This window comes from Gorilla gorilla, chromosome 4 (assembly GCF_029281585.2).
Source record: "Gorilla gorilla gorilla isolate KB3781 chromosome 4, NHGRI_mGorGor1-v2.1_pri, whole genome shotgun sequence".
Classification (NCBI taxonomy): Eukaryota; Metazoa; Chordata; class Mammalia; order Primates; family Hominidae; genus Gorilla; species Gorilla gorilla.
In genome coordinates this window covers 140,991,818-141,015,439 of record NC_073228.2, presented here as the reverse complement: position 1 = coordinate 141,015,439, position 23,622 = coordinate 140,991,818, and the positions used below count along the sequence as shown (strand labels likewise).

The window sequence follows — 23,622 nt, the reverse complement described above, 5'->3', positions numbered from 1 at the left end:
AACCTTTTGTCAAGTTAAATCAAGGTGCTTGCTTGGAAATTAGTCAGAGAACCCAACCAGAAGTGGTCACTAGGCTGTGGTGGAGTGGGAGTGCAGCCTGACTGCCTTTGGAGGGACCTAGGACGCTTCCTGGGGAACTGATATTTTAGCCAGGCCACAGAGAAAGGTGGATGGAGGGGAGAAATGTGGGTCAAGGAAAACCCACATGATGGCACATGGGAAAGAGCTGGCTCTGGGAAACGGCTGAGAGTGGCTGGAGCAAAAATTGGTGTTGGTCGTGGTCAGTGTGCATGTGTGTGTTGGGGAGGGGAGCAGGTAGACAGGGAGCCTGTGAAGGTAGGCTGGGACAGTTTAATTCTCAAGCTTGGAGGGTAGACTATGCCCTAGGAGGTAGAGAGAAGATAGAAGTTTTTTTTTTTTTTTAGACAGAGTTTTGTTCTTGTTGCCCAGGCTGGAGTGCAGTGGTATGATCTCGGCTCACTGCAACCTCCGCCTGTTGGGTTCAAGTGATTCTCCTGCCTCAGCCTCCCAAGTAGCTGGGATTACAGGTGCCCGCCACCGCACCCAGCTAATTTTTTGTATTTTTAGTAGAGATGGGGTTTTGCTATGTTGGCCAGGCTGGTCTCGAACTCCTGACCTCAGGTGATCCACCCGCCTCAGCCTCCCAAAGTGCTGGGATTTTAGGTGTTGAGCCACAGCACCCAGCTGAAGATAGAGGTTTTAAGCAGGATAATCACATGATCAGATTTGCACCTAAAAATCATTCCTCTGCTTCACAAACATAATGCTGGGAATTTGATTATACTTTTAAAAAAAAAGATGGAGAATATACAGTTGAACAAAAAGGAATAAGAAATGCCAGTGATCTGTTGATTATCTGTCTTCTTGCCATCGTGGATGGCTTGAGGGTTGGGATTTTGTGTGTGGTGCCATCAGCCTGCAGGAGATGTGGCTGCCCCTTGGCACCAGCTGGGCTGGGGTGGATTTAGGGCTCGCTGGCCAATGAGAGAAGGCTGACAGAACCTGCTCTCAGACTAAATTGTTGTGTCACCCCAGTTGACAAATATCTGTGACATTGGGCATAACAATCCCATCAAGATACCTTCATTGGATTTCACTCTCCATTGACTCAAGAGAAATGAAGAAATATCTCGATTAAAAATCTTAGTCCCTTGCCTTGACTGGGTTAGTTATTTTTTATGATTTGCACTGAATTGTGGGGATTAAAATATACAATAGCCAGGGAAGTTGTGCTTCCTTGGGCTCACATATACTTGTACATAACTTTACATACTTGGCCTCTGGAAAGAGACTTCAGAATCATGTGCCATCTGCACTAGAGTCCTGCCTTGTGGAGGTAAGCAACAGCTGAGTTTGCACCCATCTAATGGGTATTCTTGTTTCATTAGAATTGAGAGCATTCAGAATGGCTTGCCCTTTGTGCCCAGAGCCCCCAAGGTGTCCTAGGAGAAGTCAAAGGTGGTTTTACCTGGGCATAATTCATAACCACCTGATATCAAGTATGTCCAGCTTGCTGCTCTGCAGGTATAGAGCCAGGAACAATGTTTCAAAAGACTATTATTTATAAAACTGAAGGTTGGTAATGAAAGTACAGATGCCAAAACGGGATGAAAATAGTCCCAGATTGATGCTGGTTTCCTGAACAACTTCCGTTCAACAATTTTAGATGATGTAACTTCGCCATATTTCTCGGTGACACTGGGAAAGTCACTTCCTGTCTGTGTCTCTAGTTTCTCACCTAGAAAATAAAGTTATTGAAGTAGAGTAGTTTTAAGGTGTTTTCTCGTTCTGACATTCTGTGATTTTGTGATTAACTGCTGAGATACCACGGCAGTGGTCAGCACATAGGGACCCCCCCCACCGACCCCGCCACCCTACAGGGATATCTTTAGCGTCCAGGATGCACCAGGCCCTCTGATAGGCACCAGTCAGCCTCACCTCGTTGCTTCCCTTTAATGAACTTACTTTAATGGTGAAGTTCAGGTCCAGTGATAGAGATGATTTGTCATTAACTGGTTATTGATAGCTGATTCCATCTTTTCTTCAAAGCCATTGGTTCAGTGCTTACGTCTCCCTCCCTTGACTTTGGCTAAGCTCCCTCAGGCTTTTTTCCTCTAGGGCATCATTGTACATGGTTATGTCTGCTCCAGCAAAGCTGCCCACTCTTTGGACTCTATAGCCCCTTTCTGGGAACTCATAACAAGAATTGCTTCAGCTGTAGATATGCACACTGGGGACTGACCCAGGAGCAGGGCTGCTAGATGCCAGAACTACTTCCTGCATTTGCTGATTCATTATCAGTGTCAGACAATCTGCTGTGTGAATGATGATTAAGTCTAGTGTTCTGCTGAAGGAATCACGTACCCTAAGATTAACCCATGCTGACAGCCCCCTCTTTCAACACAAGGAGTCCCACCCACCATCCCTTTATCAGTGTCCTAGAACAAATCCTGAAAGAGTACCGTATGTTTGATGAAGGATAATAGGAGGCCTCATGCCCATGTAATTTATAAATGCAAATAATAGACTTTAAAAAATCCAGAGGGCAAAGCCAAGGTGAGCAGCAGCTGTGACAGCAGTGAAGTGTTGGAGAGAAGACCCCAAATGACACACATATGGGTGCCCTCAAAGAATTTTCAAGCTGGTAATCTAGGTTGGGCTGAGATGGGCTAAAGAAGAGAGACACATCCCTGGACACTCTCTACAGCTGTGTGCATGCCATCCGAAATCTAGTTACTGATCAGCTCCACGACTTTAGGCAAGACTCTGGCTCTCATTGAGTTTCAGTTTTCCCTGCTAGTAAGACAAGCAAGTTGAACAAGCAAGGTGATTTCAGGGGACACTCATAAGACTTTCTTCTCTGGTTCTGTGGTTAGACAGGCTCAGCCCTGTGGCCTGCCCAGCCTAGGATCTCTGAGGGCCCCATGTGCTGTGCTGTGGGTACCTGTTGATCCTCTCTGATGTCACCCTCAAAGGTTGTTCCCCAAACAGACCTTTTTCCTCCTACCACCTCCCCCAAATTGCTAGAGTAGGTTTGAGGTAGAATAAGAACCAAATTAACGGTGCTCTTGGCTTTATGCATCTTTCTTTCTTGCTCACTTTCCTTCATTTGGAAGAGGGTAGGTTACCCTAGATACCAAACCTGAATTCCTGAGGACTGGAGATTCATTCCACACCTGGTAGAAAATATTTCCGTCTTCTGCTTCCATGAATTATTTTGAAAATTAAATGCCGTTCCAAGCCTGGGGACTGAGGATTAATCACATTTCTATGGTTATGGTAATTTCATTCTCCATACCCCCACCTGTGGGGGCATGTAATAATTGTAATAATGGCTACCATTTTTACTGCTTCCTATTTCGCAGGCACTCTGCTGAGTACTTCAGATACATCAGCTCATTTAATCTTCATAATATCCACTTTTAGTCAATTCTATTTTCCTCCATTTTACTAATGAAGAAACTGAGATTTGTACCATTAAATACCTTGCCAAGGTCGCACTGTGAGTGAATGACAGAGCTGAGATTTGAACTTGTACTTTCTGACTCCAGAGCCCAAGCACTAATCATCATGCAGGAAGGCCAGTGCCAAACATTTCAAAGGCACAGTAATTGCCTGATTGATGGGCTATCCAGAGACGGGTAGCCTTCAACCAGAACTCAGCCCCAGGGCCCTGGGAGTCACTCCAAGTGGTTTGCTTGGAGAACAGCTTTGGCTAAGAGAGGAAGGGTGGCAGTAACTGCAGGCCTTTATTTCAGTGGTTTATGATATAGTGATGGGGTTCCTTCCGTGGATATAAGTCATCCTAATAGCGACATTTATCATTATGACAAAGGTTAGAATGGGGGAAAACTTGAGCTGGAATGAAAGAGTAGAATTCTGATTATTTTAACAGTTGAAAGTGACATCACCTCAGAGCCTCTATCAAATGGCAGATTGGAAGCTGGACTGAAATTACTTTAAAATATATCCAGAGATAGTTTTCTACAGCTGTGATAAAGTCTTTCAATTGTGTTCAGAGGTGTGCTTTTGTCTAAAGCGCTCATTGAGTTGCCTGTGCGTCCTCCACACAAAAGGCTGCCTGTGAGCCCCAGGAGAGTCTCAGACTTTGGGGTGCTGTTCTCTGGGCACCCGTGATATGCCACATACGGTATTGGGGCTGATTAAGCCATATTCCCTCACCATTTTTTTTTTTTTCTGTGTGTTGTAAAAATCTTCCCATGTCAGTAGTCATGTTTTCAATGGCTACATTGTTTTCCTCAGTCCATCTGGTTTGTTGAATCTATGCTTCTGGGACAAAATCCTCTGCTTCCTATCAATGAGTTGGAGCAAATGGAAGTGCTGGCTAAGGCCCTCAGGATCCCTTGGCCTGGTTGGATAGTCCTTTATTTATTTGGCCTTTTATTCTGGGAACTTAGAGGAAAGACTCATAGGGTCTGGAGCTTCAACTAATTTATCCCCTTTTTTCTCATCTTTAGGCAAAAGAAGGGGAACGTGGCCCACAAACACTGGGTTGGACCTTCGAATTTGGTCAAGTGCAAGCCCTGTCCCGTGGCACAGTCAGCCATGATCTGCGGCTCAGATGGCCACTCCTACACATCCAAGGTTGGTTTTCTTGTCTTTTTATGTTATCAAAAATACTTCATGTCGGCTTGTTCTAACACTTCTCTATGCCAAAACTGGGGCTTGGTAAGCGTGGTGGGCTCCAGGCCTTGCCCTTGGGAAGCTGTGGCATTAGCAGACTCAGAGATGTTCTCTGGCCATGGAGACAAGCAAAATAAAAATATTCTATCCCATGTAACTGGGCTGGTTGGAGGGTGAGAAGAAGGGATGGTTCTGAGAGTGGCGTGTGATCCTGAAGTTAATCTAGACAAGCTTCCTGGAGAAGGTGGGATAGCCAGCTGTTCAAAAGAAGCAAGTCATATAGCTCAACTGATGGGGAGCAAACCATTAAGGGGGGGTTGGGATGCTGCCTTGTGCCAGTGCAGTGGAAGGAAGGGGTGTGACGTCAGTGCACACCTAATTCACACTTACTTAACATCTAGAATGCATCTGGCCCTGCACAGGCCCCAAATAAGGCACTGTTCTTTTCTGGGGGTGCCTCAGGGATTCACAGATGAATGGGGGTAGGGACAAGTGTGTGACAGGTCATTTTAATTCAAACCAACAAAAAGAAAATTGTTTCACAGAAAAAGGGGCTGGGATAAAATATGTCTATTTATATTTATTGGAGGGATGAGGAAAGGCTTTATTTCTATTGGAAAGATGAGGAAAAGCCTCTTCTAGAGGGGCATTTCACCTAAGCTCTAATAATAGGATTTACAGGCAGGGAGACAGGGGTTATGGAAGTAGAGAAAGGAGGTGATAATTTGTATTTGGAACTCTCCTTGGGTGAAGTATGGCCACTTGTGATTGAGAATGGGTACGTTTCACCAGGATAATGAACTAAAGGGAAATCATAGAATTGATAGGAGTTTGCTTCTTCATTTTCATATCCGACAACCATCCCCTGAGGATCTAACATTGCTAGACACAAAGGAGCCAGTGTATGGGTGCGTGTGTCAGGGTTTTCTGTAAGACATGGTGGGTGGGAGTAGAGCTCTTGCCCTCCCCATCTCCTCCAGCCAGAGCAACACCATTTTCATCTGTCTTCCTGTTTTTCTGTGTAAGGTTTAACTTGCAGAGTGGAGCCCGTGACTAAAGAGTTGCTGTAGGGGACATCGTGGTGACTCCTGGCCACACTGCTGCATGGTTCTTGGGCCTTTCTGCTGGGACCTCCTTCTTGTCATGCTCCCACTGCACAGACAATTGGAGACTTCTGTTCTCTGTGATCCCCTCACCACCTTGACCCTCACACCATGGAGATGTCACAGGCTCACGATGATCCTCACTGCTTGCTGTCCTCAGAGACTTATCAGGGTTATTTAGAGGCTGTGACCACTTTTCCCTATCGATTTTGTGATGCATGGGTCATATATCCTTATGATTTTGTCCACTAATAGTTGAGTTTTATCCTCCCAGATGTTCACATTTTTCTAACAAAGGAGAAGAAAAATGTGTTTCTTACAAACAGGAAAGTGGAAAGGTACATATGTCTGGCTTGTACTCAGACCCATGGGATCTGCTTTAGGATTCAATAGCATATCATTGCTTGATTGGTTCCTTGGTTCATTGAACAGGTTATCATTTGATCCATTTCTAGTGCCAGGCACTGTGCTAGGTGCTGCGGAAATTTATAACATAATGGGAATAAAAGAGTTGGCTCTTCTTCATGGCCAGACTCAGGAATCCTTAACTCTAACTCCAGACCTGTTCTGTGAGTTAGAAATTCTTTGTCCAAGATTATAGCCTTTTTCAATAGCCATAGCCCATCTCAGCTCAACTAAACCCACACTTCCCCATCCCCTTACTCTTTTTAGCCCCTAATAGATTCAACATTTTTGATAGTTTATAGTAACAGGACTTGCTTTTGACACCCTAGCCATGTCTGGAATGGTGGATTTAAATGGGACACTGATGAGTCATTTCTATCCCCCATTCCCAAAGGCAGATCAGGCCATCATTGTCTTTCACTTAAGGCCCAGATCCTAGGTGTGTAAACAATCATCTGGAGATGCTGTTAAAATGCAGATTCTGAGATGACAGGTCTGACATTCTGTACTTCTAGCAGTTTCCCAGGTGATGACCAAGCTGCTGGTCCACAGACCACACTTTTAGTAGCAAGGATATCAGTGTTTATAGAACCCTTCTAATAGGTCTCCCTGCCTCCAGTCTGCCCCTCCTGCTACCCCAAAGTCAATTTCCACATATCCGAAGAAGGATAATTTTTGTAATAAAAGTCTGTGTGTCTCCTCTGCTAAAAACGCTCAGCTAGCTCTCCCTTGCCACTATCGTTACTAATGGGGCCCTCCAGAGCCTGCCCCCTTTTGCTCCAGGTCACTCACCATAGAAAGAATCTTTCATTCATTTGTTCAGCAGCTCTTATTGAACACTTGCAGTTGTTGTATGCACTGTGCAAAACATGGGGTGAGGGCAGTGGCAAATAAGACAGGCACCATTCCTACTCACTTGGAAGTTACCGTCTGGTAGGGAACACAGAAATAAACAGGTAACCAAGCATATAAATATGTAATTTCAAATTTTAGTAAGTGCTATGAAGCATAGTTCTGAAAGAGAGGGTTGGAGAGAGATTTGTTTTATAGGGGATGGTGATCCGGGAAGGTGTCTCTGAGGGGGTGTCCTTTAAACTGAGAGTGGAGGAGTAGAATGTTCCAGATAGAGAAAATAACATGGGCCAGTACAGTAAGTCAGTGTGAGGTGTTTGAAGAACCATGAGGATGCCCCTGTGGAGAAACACGAGATAAGAAGGAGAGGGAGGATATTGAAACCGTCTAAGCAGGGACACTTAGCCAGCCTGGAAGGTGAGAAGATGATCTGACAATTCCAGGCTTGAGGGATACTCGGTATTGTAATTGCATTAAGAATGTGAGATCCCAGAGGCAGAGACCATTTATAGTGGCTGCTCAGGCATGGGGTGTAGTAGATAGTGGCTGCTCAGAAAACATCATTACCAAGAGAGGAGCCAAAACAGAGTCTAGCTGAGAAGGAGTGGGGAGATTCCAGTCTGCATAACTCAACTTGGATTTGAGTCAATGGGGCGCAGAGAGCTTTGCAACAGAAAAAAACAAGCCATCCCTATCCTGGGCCAAGCTGCTTAGCTGAACACCCAACCTGGGGCTCTGGCAGAGACTTAGCAGCTCCTTGCAATGTTTCTCTCTTTGTGAAGATCCTGTTTGTGCTGTTCTAATTATTCCTTCCAGCTCTGGAGCAAACTGTCTGATCCTCAGCCTGAGACTGGAGATGAGCCATGAGATGTCTGAGTACTCAGGGCTGTTTGGGCAAGTGGCGTATTGTACATCAAACCCCAACAAAAACCTGCTCACTCACCTCTGCCTCTCATTCGCAGGAGGAGCTTAAAATGCCAGCTCCCTGTGAACCTTGAGCTGCAAAGAGCAGTGGTAACCTGTCAGACATGGCTGAAATGCTGTCAGTTGCCCAGGGAATAGCTCTGGAAATGTTCGCTGGTCAAAGCCTCTTGGTAGTTTGGGCAGGAAAGTTGACTTTTTGGATATGGGAAGGTTGCCTGCTTACAAGTACTTAATAGCTGGTTTGAGAAGGATTGGGAAGACCCCTTTGCAATGACTTCTGATTCTTCATATGAGGAGTGGCATATACATACTGCTGGGCCTGGCCCTCAGACCTTCCCAAGGAGCATCTTGATGTTCCTTTAGTGTCTTTGAATTCCTGCACCAGCCTGACCAGCTTCTCAGTTTCCCAGACCTGCTTAACCCTTTTCCTGGGGCAGAAGAAGATATCTAAAGCCATCTTACCAAAGGTTGTAATATTCTTCTCCCATATTCCATGTAGGATATACCGAAGCCCCAAAAGACAAGGATAGTGGGAGTTTTACACCCATGGTCTCCTGCCTGGGTATCTGTGATCTGTTCACTTCTATTGGAAGATAAAGGGAAAAGAGTGGTGGGAGGGGCACTGCTGCAGTGGGAAATGGCATGGGTGTTGGTTCTTGGCATTAGCGTGCTAGTCTTCTGTTTTATTTGAATATCTAGAAGTTTGTGTTTTCTCTTTCTTAACATAGTGGGGCAAATATTACTTAATCTGAAGCTGTGTTTTGATTGCTGAAGACTTGTGAAGCAGAGGACAATTCTAGACCCCTGTGGCATTCTATGAGGCTTCCTTCCAAGGGGGCTATTTCAGTCTGGTTGGATTTACTACTGGAGTGTTTTAGACATTGCTCCTAAATACCTGGCCACTTATTTATTGAGGTTCAAAAAGATGATTTAGTCTCAGAGATAAACCTGTTGGAGACCACCAGTAGATGCTCAATTAGTAAGAGTGAATTAGTTAACTGTAAAGGAGCAAATGACTTCCCATCCCATGGAGTTAGAACCTTTTTTGGATCATCGGTGTCAGGAAACAAAGGACAGATGAGACCATGACGCATGTGTAGTTGGAGGTGATTCAATGTCATTAAGTCAAAATCATAAAAATTAGTTTTGGCAAAAATATATTACTGTCCCCGTCCCATCATCATCAGGGAAACCCACACTCCATAATACATAATCACATTTCTCCAGGTGAATTGTTTACTCCTTCAAGATGGGTTCCATGGCTGTGTGAGCATCACCGGGGCAGCTGGAAGAAGAAACCTGAGCATCTTCCTGTTCTTGATGCTGGTATCTGTCCTTGGGTTTCACCAAACAAGCTTTCCTTCTGCTTCTGGGCCCCCAATAGTCAGAGGTTCCTAGAAGTTGTGGATGCATTGAGGAGTCTTTGTCTACAGCAGGCCTCTTCTAATGCCCTGATACCAGGGACACCACTCAGAGCTGTGTGACTCCTCCAGGATCAAAGATAAAGTGCACAGGAAGGCACAGAGTCTTGAGATGAAGGGATGTAAGATGTTACATGGCAATAAATGTTTATTCAGACACTATAAAGCATAATCCATAAAAGATAAGGAACAGAAGGGTACTACAGGGAACTGACAAATGGAAGGCCAACAGTGCAGCTGGTTTGAGAGTGTGATATAGACTCTGACCCTTCGCTTGGCTTCCAGGCAGTAAGGATCACCCTAGTAATTTCTTAACTACTCTTGATACTGCATTTTTATGGCAAGGAAGACTGAAGTAAATTTCTGACTTTATTGAATTCGGAAATTCAATAAATATGTATTAAGTTATTTCCTCCTCTGTACTATACACTGTGTTAAATACTAGGGATATGGCAAAAGACAAAATAGACAAAGCCCCAGTTTTCATGGAACTTACAAGGAAGGTAGACAAATTGAAAAGCAGTCTCCTTTCATTAGAATAGGTGTTTAGATAAGGGACATTTGGGAAGCTGCAGGAACACAGAGCAAGGCCACCTCAACCAGTTTGGAGGTGTAAGCAGTCTTCTTTGGGGAAGTGATGGTTCAGGTGAGATCTTAAGGCTGGAAAGAGTCAACCGGAGTAAGAGCTGGGGGCACAGGAGCTCATTCAGTCAGGGAGGAGGGGGTCGAAGAGGTGAGAGAAAGCATGGCACCTTGAAGGAACTGGTGACTGTCAGTGTGGCTGGGTCACATGTGAGGTAGGGAAAGGGGTTCACTAGCTGTAGAAATGAGGCTAGAAAAGTCACCAAGGGCCACATTTTGCAGGGGCCACATGAGGGGGTTTGGACTTTACCTGAAGAGTATTGGGGAACCTACCAAAGGTTTATATTTTTGAGTATGCTTACACTGGCTGCAGGGTGGGCATGGTTGGGGCAGGATTGGAGGCAGGGTGACTGTGAGAAGCCTCCTGGAATCATCTAGGCCTGGTGTGAGGGAGGCCTGGATTTGCAGAGAGGGTGCAGGGATGGATAGAAAACCATCTAAAAAGGTATTTGGGAAGCTACAGCTGGTCTTAGCAATGATTTGAATTTCAGATATAGAGTCGTTACAGCTCCGAGCCCAGGAGGACTTCTTCACTGTCTTCAGCTTGGCGGGACTTGCAAGTCCTCCTGCCTGCAGCTTGGTGGTTTTGTCCTGGACCATCTGGGAGCCCAGCACTTCTGGAATCCTTTCCTTTCTTTTCTGTTATCAGCATAGAAAGAGTAAAGCTTGCTGGGGGGCCTGATTGCCAGCTTTTAATTCTGTCTGCTGGAAGAGAAGCACTGATGCTGCTGACTGGACCCTGGGCAGCCCAGGCTTCACCCAAGTGGGCAGTCTCAGGCTTTCTCACTCTGGAGGAGAGAGCTGCTTTAGAAAATGGGAGGAGATCTGGTGAGGAACTGGGCTCCTGGGAGCTCAGAAAGGAGCAGAGGAGGAGGTTGCTACTGCTCCAGGTCCTGGCTCTGGTTATGGTGGGGGGTGGGGGTGTCTAATTGCCAGGCCTCCTTTGATAGGACTTTATGGACTTCAGTCATCTGGGCCCACCTGACTGAAGCTCAGATGTCAGGGCTGACTGCTCACTTCCCAGCACTGGGCCTTGTCTTTGAGGAGAGGGCCCACCAAGCGCCACCACTGTGAGTCTTGAGAGCCAGCACCGTTCACTGGCATCAGCTTGGCTGTTGGTAATCGGCGACCAAGCAGGCAAACACCCATCTGCTGTCACTCCCCTCCCCCTGACATTCTCTTCCTTAATTGCTGTTAAACAATTAGCAAATGGCTCAATTATGTCTCGACACAGAAGAGAGATGCAGAGTTAAGAACTGCTGTGGAGGAAAATGTTTCTCTTCCCTTCTGCCTGAGCACGTGTGAGGGAGGCGAGAGAGCACTTGCTTTACAGGCTTGGCATTTCTTTCAGCATATTGTCGCTGCAGATTATATTATTTTTTCAGAGGCATCTTAATAGTTTCCAACAGTTGCTACCTTGTAAAGGTCATGTTTGAAGTTCTTGGCAAGTAGAGTCTGTATTGGCCGACATTGCCTAACAACAGGCTATTCTCAGGGTCGGAGCAAATCAGGGTTGTGGATGTGTAAGACTTCTCAAGATGGCTTTAAGCTCAGCATGACTTCTCTGTCTCCCAAGGCTTTTATGACCTTGTGACCATGTCAGGCATAGGAGGTTTTTATGTGTGGCTACTTTTCTTTTAAGCAGAGTTGAGACTGTTGGTGTTTTCAGGAGTATTTTTTGGATAGTCCTGCTCCCACCAGACCTGTGGGTTGAAAATTGGCTTTACTTGCAAATGGCTTATTGGTGAGGGCCTTGCTTCTGACTAAGCAGAAAATAAAATTATTGGAAACTGAAGGCAGAAGATTGCACTTGCACATGTTGTGCATCCACAGGCTGGAACACAATGGCAATAGCAATGGTGTTAAGGATGAGAGCAGCAGCAATTAGGCAAGTCACTGGATGTTCCCATCTGTGCAGCACTGAGGGTAGATGAGAAGTTAAAATTCTGATTTCATCCATGCCTACTCTTGGATGGTAGTGGGGAAAAGAGTCTTGTGCAGATAGACCACAGTGGACACCAACAGTCCAATAAGGCAGCGGTCCCCAACCTTTTTGGCACAGGGACCAGTTTCGTGGAAGACATTTTTTCCCTGGGCCATGGCAGGGATAGTTTTTGGATGATTCAAACACATCACATTTATTGTGCACTTTATTTCTATTATTATTACATAGTAATACACAATGTTGTATAATTATTTTGTTGTAATGAAATAATTATACAACTCACCATAGTGTAGCATCAGCAGGAGCCCCGAGCTTGTTTTCCTACAACTAGATGGGGATGATGGGAGATAGTGACAGATCATCAGGCATTAGATTCTCATAAAGAGCATGCAACCTAGATCCCTTGCATGTGCAGTTCACAGTAGGGTTCGCACTCCTATGAGAATCTAATGCCACCGCTGATGTGACAGGAGGCGGAGCTCAGGCAGTAATGCTCGCTTGCCCACTGCTTATTTCCTGCTGCGGGCCGGTTCCTAACAGACCACAGACCAGTAGCAGTCCATGGCCTTGGGGATGGGGACCCTGCGATAAGGCATTTGGGTGGTAGATTTTATTATTTCGATTTTGTTTGTATTAGTCCATTATCTCACTGCTATAAAGAAATACCTGAGACGGGGTAATTTATTTTTAAAAAAGAGGTTTAATTGACTTATGGTTCTGTAGGCTGTACAAGCTTCTGCTTCTGGGGAGGCCTCAGGAAATTTATAATCATGGTGGAAGGTGAAGTGGAAGCAGACCCATCTTACATGGCAGGAGCAGGAGGAAGAGAGAGAGATGAGGAAGATGCCACACGCTTTTGAACAAACAGATCTCCTGAGAACTCATCACGAAAATGGCACCAAAGTGGGGATCAGCCCCTATGGTCCAATTACCTCCCACCAGCCCCACCTCCAACACTGGGGATTACAATTCAACAGGAGATTTGGGTGGGGACACAGATCCAAACCATATCACTGCTGCTTAGAAAAAGCCAACAAATGAAGTTGTATGTGTTTGGAGAAGTACTCAGTGACATCTAACCAACTCCACGTGATTTTGCTTTATACGTTCAACAGTTTGAGGGTTGGGGACAAACACTCAGTGTCAGATGACTGAATTTTGCCTTTTCCACCCAGTCCTTGCTCATTTTCAACCTTCTTTCCTTAGCCAAATATCATTTAATAAAAAGAGCTAGTTTACATTATGTGAAAATCCTCAACTATTAGTTTAAATAGAGTTCATGTGCTAGTTTTGTTAGAATTATCCTCTGTTCTGATTTTCAGGGCTTTTGGAAGGAGAAGGTCAGAATAATATTTAAAATATTAATTGTGCATTAGTTAGGATATGGGTTGTAGCTGCTATAACAAAAACCCAAATTAAACAGAGGCTTATAACGGGATTACATTTTAGCTCTTGCTCCTGTAAACATTTACCAAGGTAAGCAGCCCAAGGCTGATGTGCAACCTCCAGACTGGCAATGACCAGGATCCTTTTAGCCTGCTGTCATTCTCAGTGATTGGAATTGCTGAGCTTCTGTCTCTGGGTCCAGGATGGCTGCTACATCCAGCCAGTAGGATAGAGGAAAAGAAAGGGGGCACAATTGCGAAGCCACTAGTGTTACTTCTGTTTACATCCCACTTGCCAGAACTTAATCATAAGGCCACTGCAAGCTTCAAGGGAGGCTGGGGAATGTCGTTTTTATTACAGGCAGCAATGTATCCAGCCAAAATAGGAAAGTTACATTATTAAAAGGAGGACAAAGCCGGCGTGGTGGCTCATACTTGTAATCCCAGCACTTCGGGAGGCCAAGGTGGGTGGATAACCTGAGGTCAGGAATTTGAGTCTGCTCAACGTGGTGCAACTCTGTCTCTACTAAAAATACAAAAGTCAGCCGGGTGTGGTGGTGAGCACCTGTAATCTCAGCTACTCTGGAGGCTGAGGCAGGAGAATCTCTTGAACCTGGGAGGCAGTGAGTGGAGTTGCAGTGAGTGGAGATCACACCATTGCACTCTAGCCTGGGCAACACAGCAAGATTCTATCTTTAAAAAAAAAAAAACAAAAAAACCACAAAAAGCAGAGTAGATATTGGGGTTATCCAGCAATCACTACCACAGTGATATTTAAATAATAAATAATAATAACTAGAGAAAAACAGTAATTATTGAGCATATTAAGCACTATCACATTGTGCTAAGTGCTGCAGTATTCTTTATTTTATTTTCTGTATTATTTCATCTAGCTCTCACAGTAAACCTGTAAGGTAGGTACTATTGTCAGTCCTAAATTGAAAATGAGAAAACTGAAGCTATACAACTTTTTTCAGGTCAATATCGCTAGTAAGTAGCAGAGTAGATATTTGAACCCTGGTCTGTCTGACTCAAGAGCTGCAATTTTTACTTCCACGAGTGAAAAACCATCTGAAAAGTAATGTAAAATACTAGTTGTAATATCAGAATGCTTTTGATTTTAATGACAGAAACATGACTCAACCCAAAAAAGGACAGTTACTGGCATAAAAGACTAGAAAGCATATTGGGATAGCCAGGCCTTAGAGAAAGAAGGAAACCTTCAGTGTTGCCACCACTCCGTTTCTTTCCATCTCTTGTCTTTGTTTGCTTCTACTTGTATTTATTCTGCAAAGAGGCTTTCTTCCCTCAGCAGAGAATAGGGATTTTAATAGCCCCAGATTCACTTGCTCCCAGCCTAGAAACACCAAACAAATTTACTCCTGTTTTAACCCTGGCAAAAGATTCCAACTAGCTCATTTTGAATCATGTGCCCTTCCCTTAATGAAATCTTATATCCAGGCTGATATGGCCCTATGGTTGGCCTACTCTGGTCACATGAACCTCTTTATCCCAACCTTCGCTATGAATAAGAGTTAAGATTTTTTTTCAGCAGAAGAAGTGGGAGGAAAAGAGTTTATACTGCATGAATAAAATTTAGTAAGTAGTATACCACCCAATCACGTTTTTAAATATTAACTATGTTAGCCTCATTAAATGCTATGGCCGCATGAGCCTGGTTTGAGCTGGTAAGAATGTATTAAGGCATACTGTGTTTCTAGGAATGATGGGCATAGAGGGGCATGCAAGGCAAGTTTTTATCCGAGACATGTTGTTTAGCTGAAGAGGAAGTTCATCTATGGGAATGTGATCTAGTGTCATTTTAATTCAGGATGTTTTTAAACCATTTGGCTTAATGCTTTAATACTTTCTTCTGATCATGGGACACATCTGTCCTTAGTTCTCCCAGCATTTATTTCTTCTTAGAACATGCCAAGATAACACAGTCTTTTTGGCTCCTGAAGATAAACTTTCAGGCAAAATGGTTATTGTGACATTTTCAGAAAGCACAGATGCTCAGACATCGTCCATTGTGAAAATACATCCACAGAATTTACACAGACTACTTAAGCATGCAGATTAGTCATGAAGTTAGAGCAGAAGGAAGCAATTCAACTAATTATTTTACCACTTATTTCTATGTTCTATATGCAAACATGCATTTAACCAAGATTTGAAGAATAGGTTTTCATTTCTTCTTCTGAAATGCCCTGAGTAGAATGCCATGTAATTAGTTAGTGCTTTTGTTAAAAACACATTAGGAAGAATACCTTCTTGTTGTCAGTTCTGTTGAATGCACAATTAAGACATTTGATAAAGCAATTACCTGAACACGAAGATGCTTTGTCTCACTTCATCAGGAGATGAAATTAAGGATTAGGTAAAATTGCACAGCACATGATGTCTCTGCCTACCAATCCTTTAAAAGACAGAAAGGTCCCTGGCCAGAATGAATAGACGCAGTGCTATAAGCCTAATTAAATCACTGCAAACAACTTTAATTAAGTTCATGATCATGTCGCTTTTGTTTTTCTTTAAAGGAGACAAACAGAATATTCCCTTGCTGACATTCTGCTCAAATTAGTATGGTCAGACTTCTTCACATTTTTCAAGAGAACATTTCAGCGCCAAGATGTAGGTAGTGCTCAGTGAAGCTGATCTTACTTTATAAGCCCTAGGCTGAGACCTGTGTGTTATATGAGGAAATTAAGGAATATTAACTGGGTTGGGACTTACCATGAGTTGTTGCCATAATTGTGTATTGAAGGAAATGAGCTTTAATGATGCTTTTATTTTTACCAAAGCAAGTTTTCTTTTCCCCCCCCCCCCCCACCTTTGGGAAACAAATGAAACATTTGGGAATCTTTGTATACCATGAACAGAAGAGAAATGCTTCTTCCTCTGGACAAGGGTGTCCTTCTTGAGCTGCTAGGTTCTGTCCAGGAAGGTGCTCAGAACAGCAAACCTCCAGTAGCAGGAAAGGCCCTGTGTCCAAATAAGCAAGTTTTCCCAAGTTCTCATCCAAAAGCAGTAAGGACAGCTTTTGAATCCAAACCTCCCCAAAGTCAGGCTGTACAATGGCAGGCAGATAAGAAACTTGGATGCTATAGGAAACTGGTGACCCCAAACAGTTTGGTCAGATTGAGCTCATTAGAAGTATTTCTTTGCTTTCTCTTCTCCAGTGGAGAGGCCAAAAGATGATATGTATCAGTGAGGGTGGGATGCCCCAAAGGTGTCTCTAATCAAGATTCACTACATCACGCACGTTGTCTTCTACCATTTTCTGCTGGAAGCTATCTAGTCCAGCCACCTGGCTTCTCTTTATAATAAACCAATGCACAACCCAACTCCCTGGCACCAAACAAGGGACAAGGAGAGGTGGAATAGAGAGAATGCATCAATTGTTTTTGGCAATTTGATGCACTATGATGATCCCTCACCCACATCTAGCCCTACAAAAAAGGAGGAACCATTTTCCTGGGATTTTAACTGTAAGGCTTATCATAAGCACCATCTCCTCAGTGAACCCTCCTGAGCCCTTTGTGCCAAATTAGACCATTTCTTTCCTGTAAACTCCCCTGTTGGAGCACTGATTCCATCACATTGGAAATGTTGTTGTACACGTGGAAATCCAGCCGTATGATAGACTAGAGTCCCTGAAAACTCTCTGATACCGAACTCCTAGTTATAATGCAGACGTTATTTTAATAGTTGAGCTTGCAAGATGTAAGGGAAATCCCTGGTTGTAGGGAGAGAGGAGCACTGAAATCCAGACAGAATCCTGACCATGACTCTGGAGGGTGGGGAGGTAGGGAAGCTCAAGAGATTTTAAGGTAACAGCTGCATGCTCCAATGCAGTAATATGCAGCTGTTGCCCCAAAACCTCTTGATCAGCTTGACTGGCTCCTTTCCATTGACTGGATACAATGCCTTAAGTCCTAACATAGTGAGAAGTTGGAGCTGAAACCACAAACATAAATCCAAGACCTTCAGTGGGTTCATCCTGAGTTAAAGGGTGGGAGATATATATATACACATGTACATATACATACACATACACATACACACACATGTACATATACATATATATACATTGTGTGTGTATATATATTTATGTGTATATATATGTTTATATATACACACACATATATATTTTTTTAAATCTGTTAGTAAAACAGGGCAAAAGAACACTTGCCAGTTTCAGCTTGGACTCTGGTTAGAGAGAGAAAACATCCCTGGTGAAACTTTTATAACAGAGAACTTGCATTCATTCAGGGCAAAGGTTTTACACAAAATATTTAAAGACATATATAGGACACAGACATAAACCAACCAGAAAAAGTAGTGGCAAAAACTGCAGTTACTTTTGCCCCAACCCATTATACCTCAATAGAGCCGTTTAAAAAGTATGTATATTAAAAATGAGACCTGTGGAGGGTGTCCAGAGATCAGCACATTCTTCCAGTCACCCATGTTTGTTTCTGTGTTTCTCATTTTTGATGCTGGTATCCGCCTCCCTCACTGAGAAAGATCCGGCTTTGCTCTCTCATCTAGGCTGAGGAATGTCAGAAAATGGAGGTGACACTTTTCAAATGTTTTTCCAGTGAAAAATTGAAAGATAAAAAAGGTGTGGGCACCCCGAACACTCAATCACTCTGGACTCTCCTTTCCTGAAGAAAGTCTGTACTTGAAGCATGTCCTGGATTTTAACATCCCTTTGGGAACAAAGCCTGGCTCTCATTTGTTGGTGTTGCCCTTCTTCCCCCCTTTGAGAAGAGGTCTTGGGGGACTGAGCAGCAGCAGGAGGAGCCAACCAGGAGGTGGCTGCGGTTGCAGAGCAGGTCTCCTGAGGTGGCCCGTGGAGCCTGTGGACCCAGTGGCATTTCAGAGAAAATCTGCTTTGGTGGGAGGGAGAGTTAAGGCTCATGGTATGGCAAGGATAAACTATGCAAAGTCTCTAAGTATCTGGGAGACAAAAATTGATGGTCAGTGCAGGTGAGGGAAGAGCAATGTGTTCCTGAGATGGCCTCTGAGACTGATGTGACAAAGCTTTCAGCCATGTAGGTGATGGGAACAAGAGAGGTTGTACCTGTGAAAGTTATGTGTTGGGAGGGGCCACTTTGTCTTCTGACTGCAGGTGTTCAGGCTCCATCCACTAATTCCATGCTCAGACCTTTAGTCCACAGAGTTGGATGAGGTCACAGACTTTTCTGGCACCTGCTTTGGGATCCTCTTGCAGGGTGGTCCCTTTAAAGTCATCTAACACACCCACCCTTTGCCAGGCCCCTGCTGGGCCACTAGTCCTGTGCTCGGGTTGCTTCCTGGTTCTGAGGAAGACACATATGTAAATGTAGATAGTTTCACAGGTCAGCCAGGTGAGGGGAGTGCTGGAAGTAGAGCCAGGGTGAGGTACTGTGGGGAAGAGGAGGGCTGGGTGCAGCAGTGTCCGAGTTAAGAGCTTGTCCTTGGCTTGTTAGGTATGTGACCTTGAGCAAATTACCTAATCTTCCTACGCTCCAGTTTCCTTGTCCATGAAATGGACATAATAACACTTGTCTGGAAGAGTTTTTGTGAGAGTTGAGTTATTACATATTAAATTCATCTAACAGTATGTGTCACATTGATAAGCCATCTATCAGTACTCATTTATTACTAATTACCCCCTCCCCAAGGAAGTCTGAAGGATCTTTTGTAGCACACCAGTCCTCCCCCTAGCTCCATTGGCCCAGCTTTTACATTACACCTTCCATTTGCTTCAGAAAGCCTTCTCTGCCTTCTGCTCTCGGATAGGTGGGATTGCACCATGTTCTGCCCGATGGTGGTGGTAATGGCAGCAGGCACCTCTGGTTGAGGGCAGACTCTTTAGCAGGCACTGGCTGGGGCCTGGCTTTTCTTACTCATTATTAATCCCGTGGCAGCACCCAACGTGGCAGATGCAGTGGTATTTGGTTCCGTTTTCATTCATTTTGCCAACATGTAGTGAGCATTAGGCCACAGCAGGTTCGGGTTAGTTTTTGTTAGTGAAATCAGAAGAATCTTACATAGACTGTGAGGCTCCAATAGGAAGTGAATAAAAGCCTGCCCAGCATTGCAAGGGGGAATGTTTTTGCACACTCAGTTGTTCTCCTGGCTCTCTATGACATCCCCTTATCCCCATTCCACCATATATCCATTTGTCCAATGCTTGCTCAGCTCCTCTGACATGCTCAGTCTGTGTACAGGATGCTGAGGCAGGTGAATTGAGCTCGCTGCATTTGCTAGAGCTTGGGAATAGTTATCAGGCTTTGCTCAAATTTCTAAGCCACGGCTCACATCTCTCTGAGACAGGGTTATGTCGGAAGACTAAGCGAGCAGCAACTTTGGTTGCTGGGATGACTGTACTGGAACCTTCTCAGGTCTGCCAAATGTGCAAGGGAGTCAGAAAACTGGGCTTAGAACTGCTTTTGCTGGGCAAGGCCCCCTCCCTAATAAATTAAGCAAAAGCAGCCCCTCTATTCACAAGGCCAGAGACCAGAGTCTACCCCCCAGTGGCCAGCTTCACCTCCCTTGACCTGGGCATCATACTCCAGCTCCTCCCTGTGTGTAAGTAGGTGTGATTTGCATGAACACTAGTACTAGTACTACATTACTGTCTGCTGTGTGCCACCTGCCATACTATGCACATAACATGACATTACATAATTCTCATGCCAGTCTCGAAAGATGGGTGCTACTGAAAAACCTCTTCTTCAGATAATGCAGAGAGGGAGACTCAGTTATTATTAATGCTCCTGTGCTCCCTTGGCCCATAGGTGGAGGAGCCAGGCTTCAACACATCACCCTGACTCATAGAGTCCAGACAGCCAAACATCCTCCACACTGTAAAAGCCACTATGACAGAACTACACCAATTCACACTAACCTGGGAGGGGTTGGGTTCAGTTAACAATGGTAAGAAGACTGGATTTTAAATACGTTTACATAATTCTTTAAAAAAAATTTTTAAAAAGATACTATGACTACAGACTGAGGGTCTGTTAATACTGCCTTGGCAAATGAGTGCAAACGATGGCTTGGGTTGGCTCATTGATTTCCTGGATACAACTATGTGCTGTGATGATTCATTTTCAAGTATCACAAGCAGCCTCTTTTCCTGAGTAGTTGAGATGTTCCTATTGCAGTTATGCCTGCATTAATTTCTCCCTTTGAGTGGACCGTTTCTTTCCCAAACTCCTGATTTTATGATCCCAAGCCCAGCCCAGGATGGCATTTCACTGAGCAGAGGGGTCTAAGTGTTGGTGGGATGAGGTGGAGGGCTGGGCTCCATAGACCATAACTGACCCCATTGGTGCTGCCTCTCTGCATGGTACCATCTCCCAAGTACCTCACTCAGAAGTGGTTGTCATGGAAACCTATTTGGGTTCTTTTTTTTCTTTTTTGTCTTGGGAAGGGTCACTGTTTTATTACAACTACCTGGAAAGAGTGGAGTGCCCAGCTATGGCAGATGAGTATAGCATACTGCTGAGCAATTTCAGAGATGGCTCCAGCAGTATGCTATACTTGGGGGGCTGAGGATGGGGTGAACCACATGACATCTCTCAGGGAGGCCACTGTGTATACCACCCCATTATCATATCCTACAAACAAAGTGCTTCTGTCACTCGCCTTCAGTGCTGTCAGTCTCCCAAAATCTATTCTCCTTGATGACCCCACCCCATCAATGAGGGAGGCTCCCTCCTTCCCCCTGCCCACCCACCCATCTACCCAGATTCTTCTGTGCTATTAGAAGCTGGTGCTGTGGGGAGGGAATGAGGGTTCCTGAGGTTACTTGGTTTTCACAGCTCACAGGTTTTCTTGATTGCATGTTTTGTAGATCCACATTTTTATCCCTGTAGCTGTCATATTTTTGACCTGCTATTTCAGTCACTCAGAACAGTATTACTTTATTGCTTTGGAATTTCTAAGACTTTTTTCCTTCCTAAGGTTTCCATCAACCTAGGGATAATACTGGCTAATGATAAGAATGGAGAACCACAGCTGGCTTTACTGAGCTGCTTGCCAGCCTGGCTGTCATAGGAGTAGTGCTGGTGGGCCTGTGTGCAGTGTGTACTCTGTGCCAGGTGCTACTCTGGGAGTTTGCTGCTCACCATTATATCTGGTCCTCACAGCCACCTTGGGATGCACAATTCTGTTTTCATTTTTACAGAAGAGGTAACCAACACTCACAAAAAGGTTGTTCCTTGCCTAAGATAACACAACCATAAATGACAGAAGTGGAATCTGAACCTAGACTTAGCTGAACCCAAACAGTTTTGGTCTTTGGTTAATAAAGGCATACGTCATTTTAATGAATATTATTTTATTGTGCTTTGCAGATACTGAGGTTTTTTTACAAATTGGAGGTTTGTGGCAGACCCACATTAAACAAGTCTGTTGGTACTAATTATTCAACAATGTGTGCTCACTTCATGTCCCTGTGTCACATTTTGGTAATTTTTGCAATATTTCAAACTTTACAAATTATTATTATATTTGTTACGGTGATCTGGGATCACTGATTTTTTATGTTGTTATTGAAATTGTTCTGGGGCATCATAAACCACTCCAACATAAGATGATGAAATTAATTGATAAATCTGGTATGTGTTCTGACTGCTCCACTAACCAGCCGTTCCCTTGTCTTTCTCCCTCTCCGTGGGCATCCCTGTTCCTTATGACACAACAATATTGAAATTAAGCTAATTAATAACACTGTAGTGGCCTCTAAGTGTTCAGGTGAAAGGAAGAGTGACATGTCTCTCACTTTAAATCAAAAGTTAGAAATGATCATGCTTAGTGACAAAGGCATATTGAAAGATGAGATAGGCCAAAGCCAGGCCTCTTGTGCCAAGCCAAGTTGTAAGTGCAAATGAAAAGTTATTGGAGGAAACTAAACGTGCTACTCCAGTGAACACCCCAATGATAGCAGAGGGAGACAGCCTTATTGCTGGTATGGATAAAGTTCCAGTGGTCTGGATAGAAGGCAAATCAGCCACAACACTCTCTTAAGCCACAATCTAATCTAAAATGGTCTCAATTCTATGAAGGCTAAGAGAAGTGAGGAAGTTGCAGAAGAAAAGTTTGATGCTAGCAGAGGTTGGTTTATGAGGTTTAAGAGAAGAAACTGTCTCCATAACAGAAAAGTGCAAGATGAAGCAGCAAGTGCTGATGTAGAAGCTGCAGCAAGTTATCCAGAAGATCTAGCCAAAAGAATGTATGAAGGTGGCCACACTGAACAACAAGTTTTCAATATATATGAAACAGCCTCCTATTAGAAGAAGATACCATCTAGGACTTGCATAGCCAAAGAGGAGAAGTCAATGCCTGGCTTCAAAGAATATGCTGACTTTCTTATTAGGGGCTAATGACTTTAAGTTGAAGCCATTGCTCCTTTGCCATTTCCCAAATCCTAGGGCCCTTAAGACATAAGCTAAATCTACTCTGCCCGTGCTCTACAAATGGAACAACAAAGCCTAGAGGACAGCACATCTGTTTACTGCATGGTTTATAGAATATTTTGAGCCCATTGTTGAGATATCTACTGCACAGAAAAAAAGATTCCTTTCAAAATGTTATCACTCATTAACAATGTACGGAGTCACCCAAGAGTTCTGATGGAGATGTACAAGGAGATTAATGTTTTTAATGCCTGCTAACGTAATATCTACTCTGCAGCCAAAATTATTAAGAGATAATTTTTTTACTTTCAATTCTTATTAGTGAAGAAATACATTTCATAAGGCTGTAGCTACCATAGATAGTGGTTTCTCTGATGGATCTGGGCAAAGCAAATTGAAAACTTTCTGGAAAGGGTTCACAGTCTAGACAAATATTACAATAAAGTGAGTTGCTCATTAAGAACATAATGAGTTGCCTATTAAGAACATTTGTGATTCATGGGAGGAGGTGAAAATATCAACATTAACAGAAGTCTGAAAGGAGTTGATTCCAATCCTCATGGATGACTTTGAGGGGTTCAAGACTTCAGTGGAGGAAGTAAATGCAGATGTAAGTAGACATAACAAGAGAACTGGAATTAGAAGTGGAGCCTGAAGACGTAACTGAATTGCTGCAATCTCAGAATAAAACTTGAGCAGATAAGGAGTTGCCTCTTATGGATGAGGAAGGAAAGTCATTTCTCCAAATGGAATCTATTCATGGTGAAGATGCTGTGAGCATTGTTGAAATGACAACAAAGGATTTAGAATGTTCTGTGAACTTAGTTGATAAAGCAGTGACAGAGTTTGAGAGGACTGACTCCA

General features: G+C 43.9%; 1 protein-coding gene across 1 annotated transcript in view; it reads left to right on the top strand.

The window, feature by feature from the left end:
* SPOCK1 (SPARC (osteonectin), cwcv and kazal like domains proteoglycan 1) overlaps window positions 1–23,622 on the top strand; it is a 525,708-nt gene that overhangs the window by 388,590 nt on the left and 113,496 nt on the right. The window contains exon 5 of the mRNA XM_019027018.4: window positions 4,500–4,626. Coding sequence (XP_018882563.2) covers window positions 4,500–4,626 — 127 coding nt within the window. The remainder of the gene's footprint in view (window positions 1–4,499; window positions 4,627–23,622) is intronic.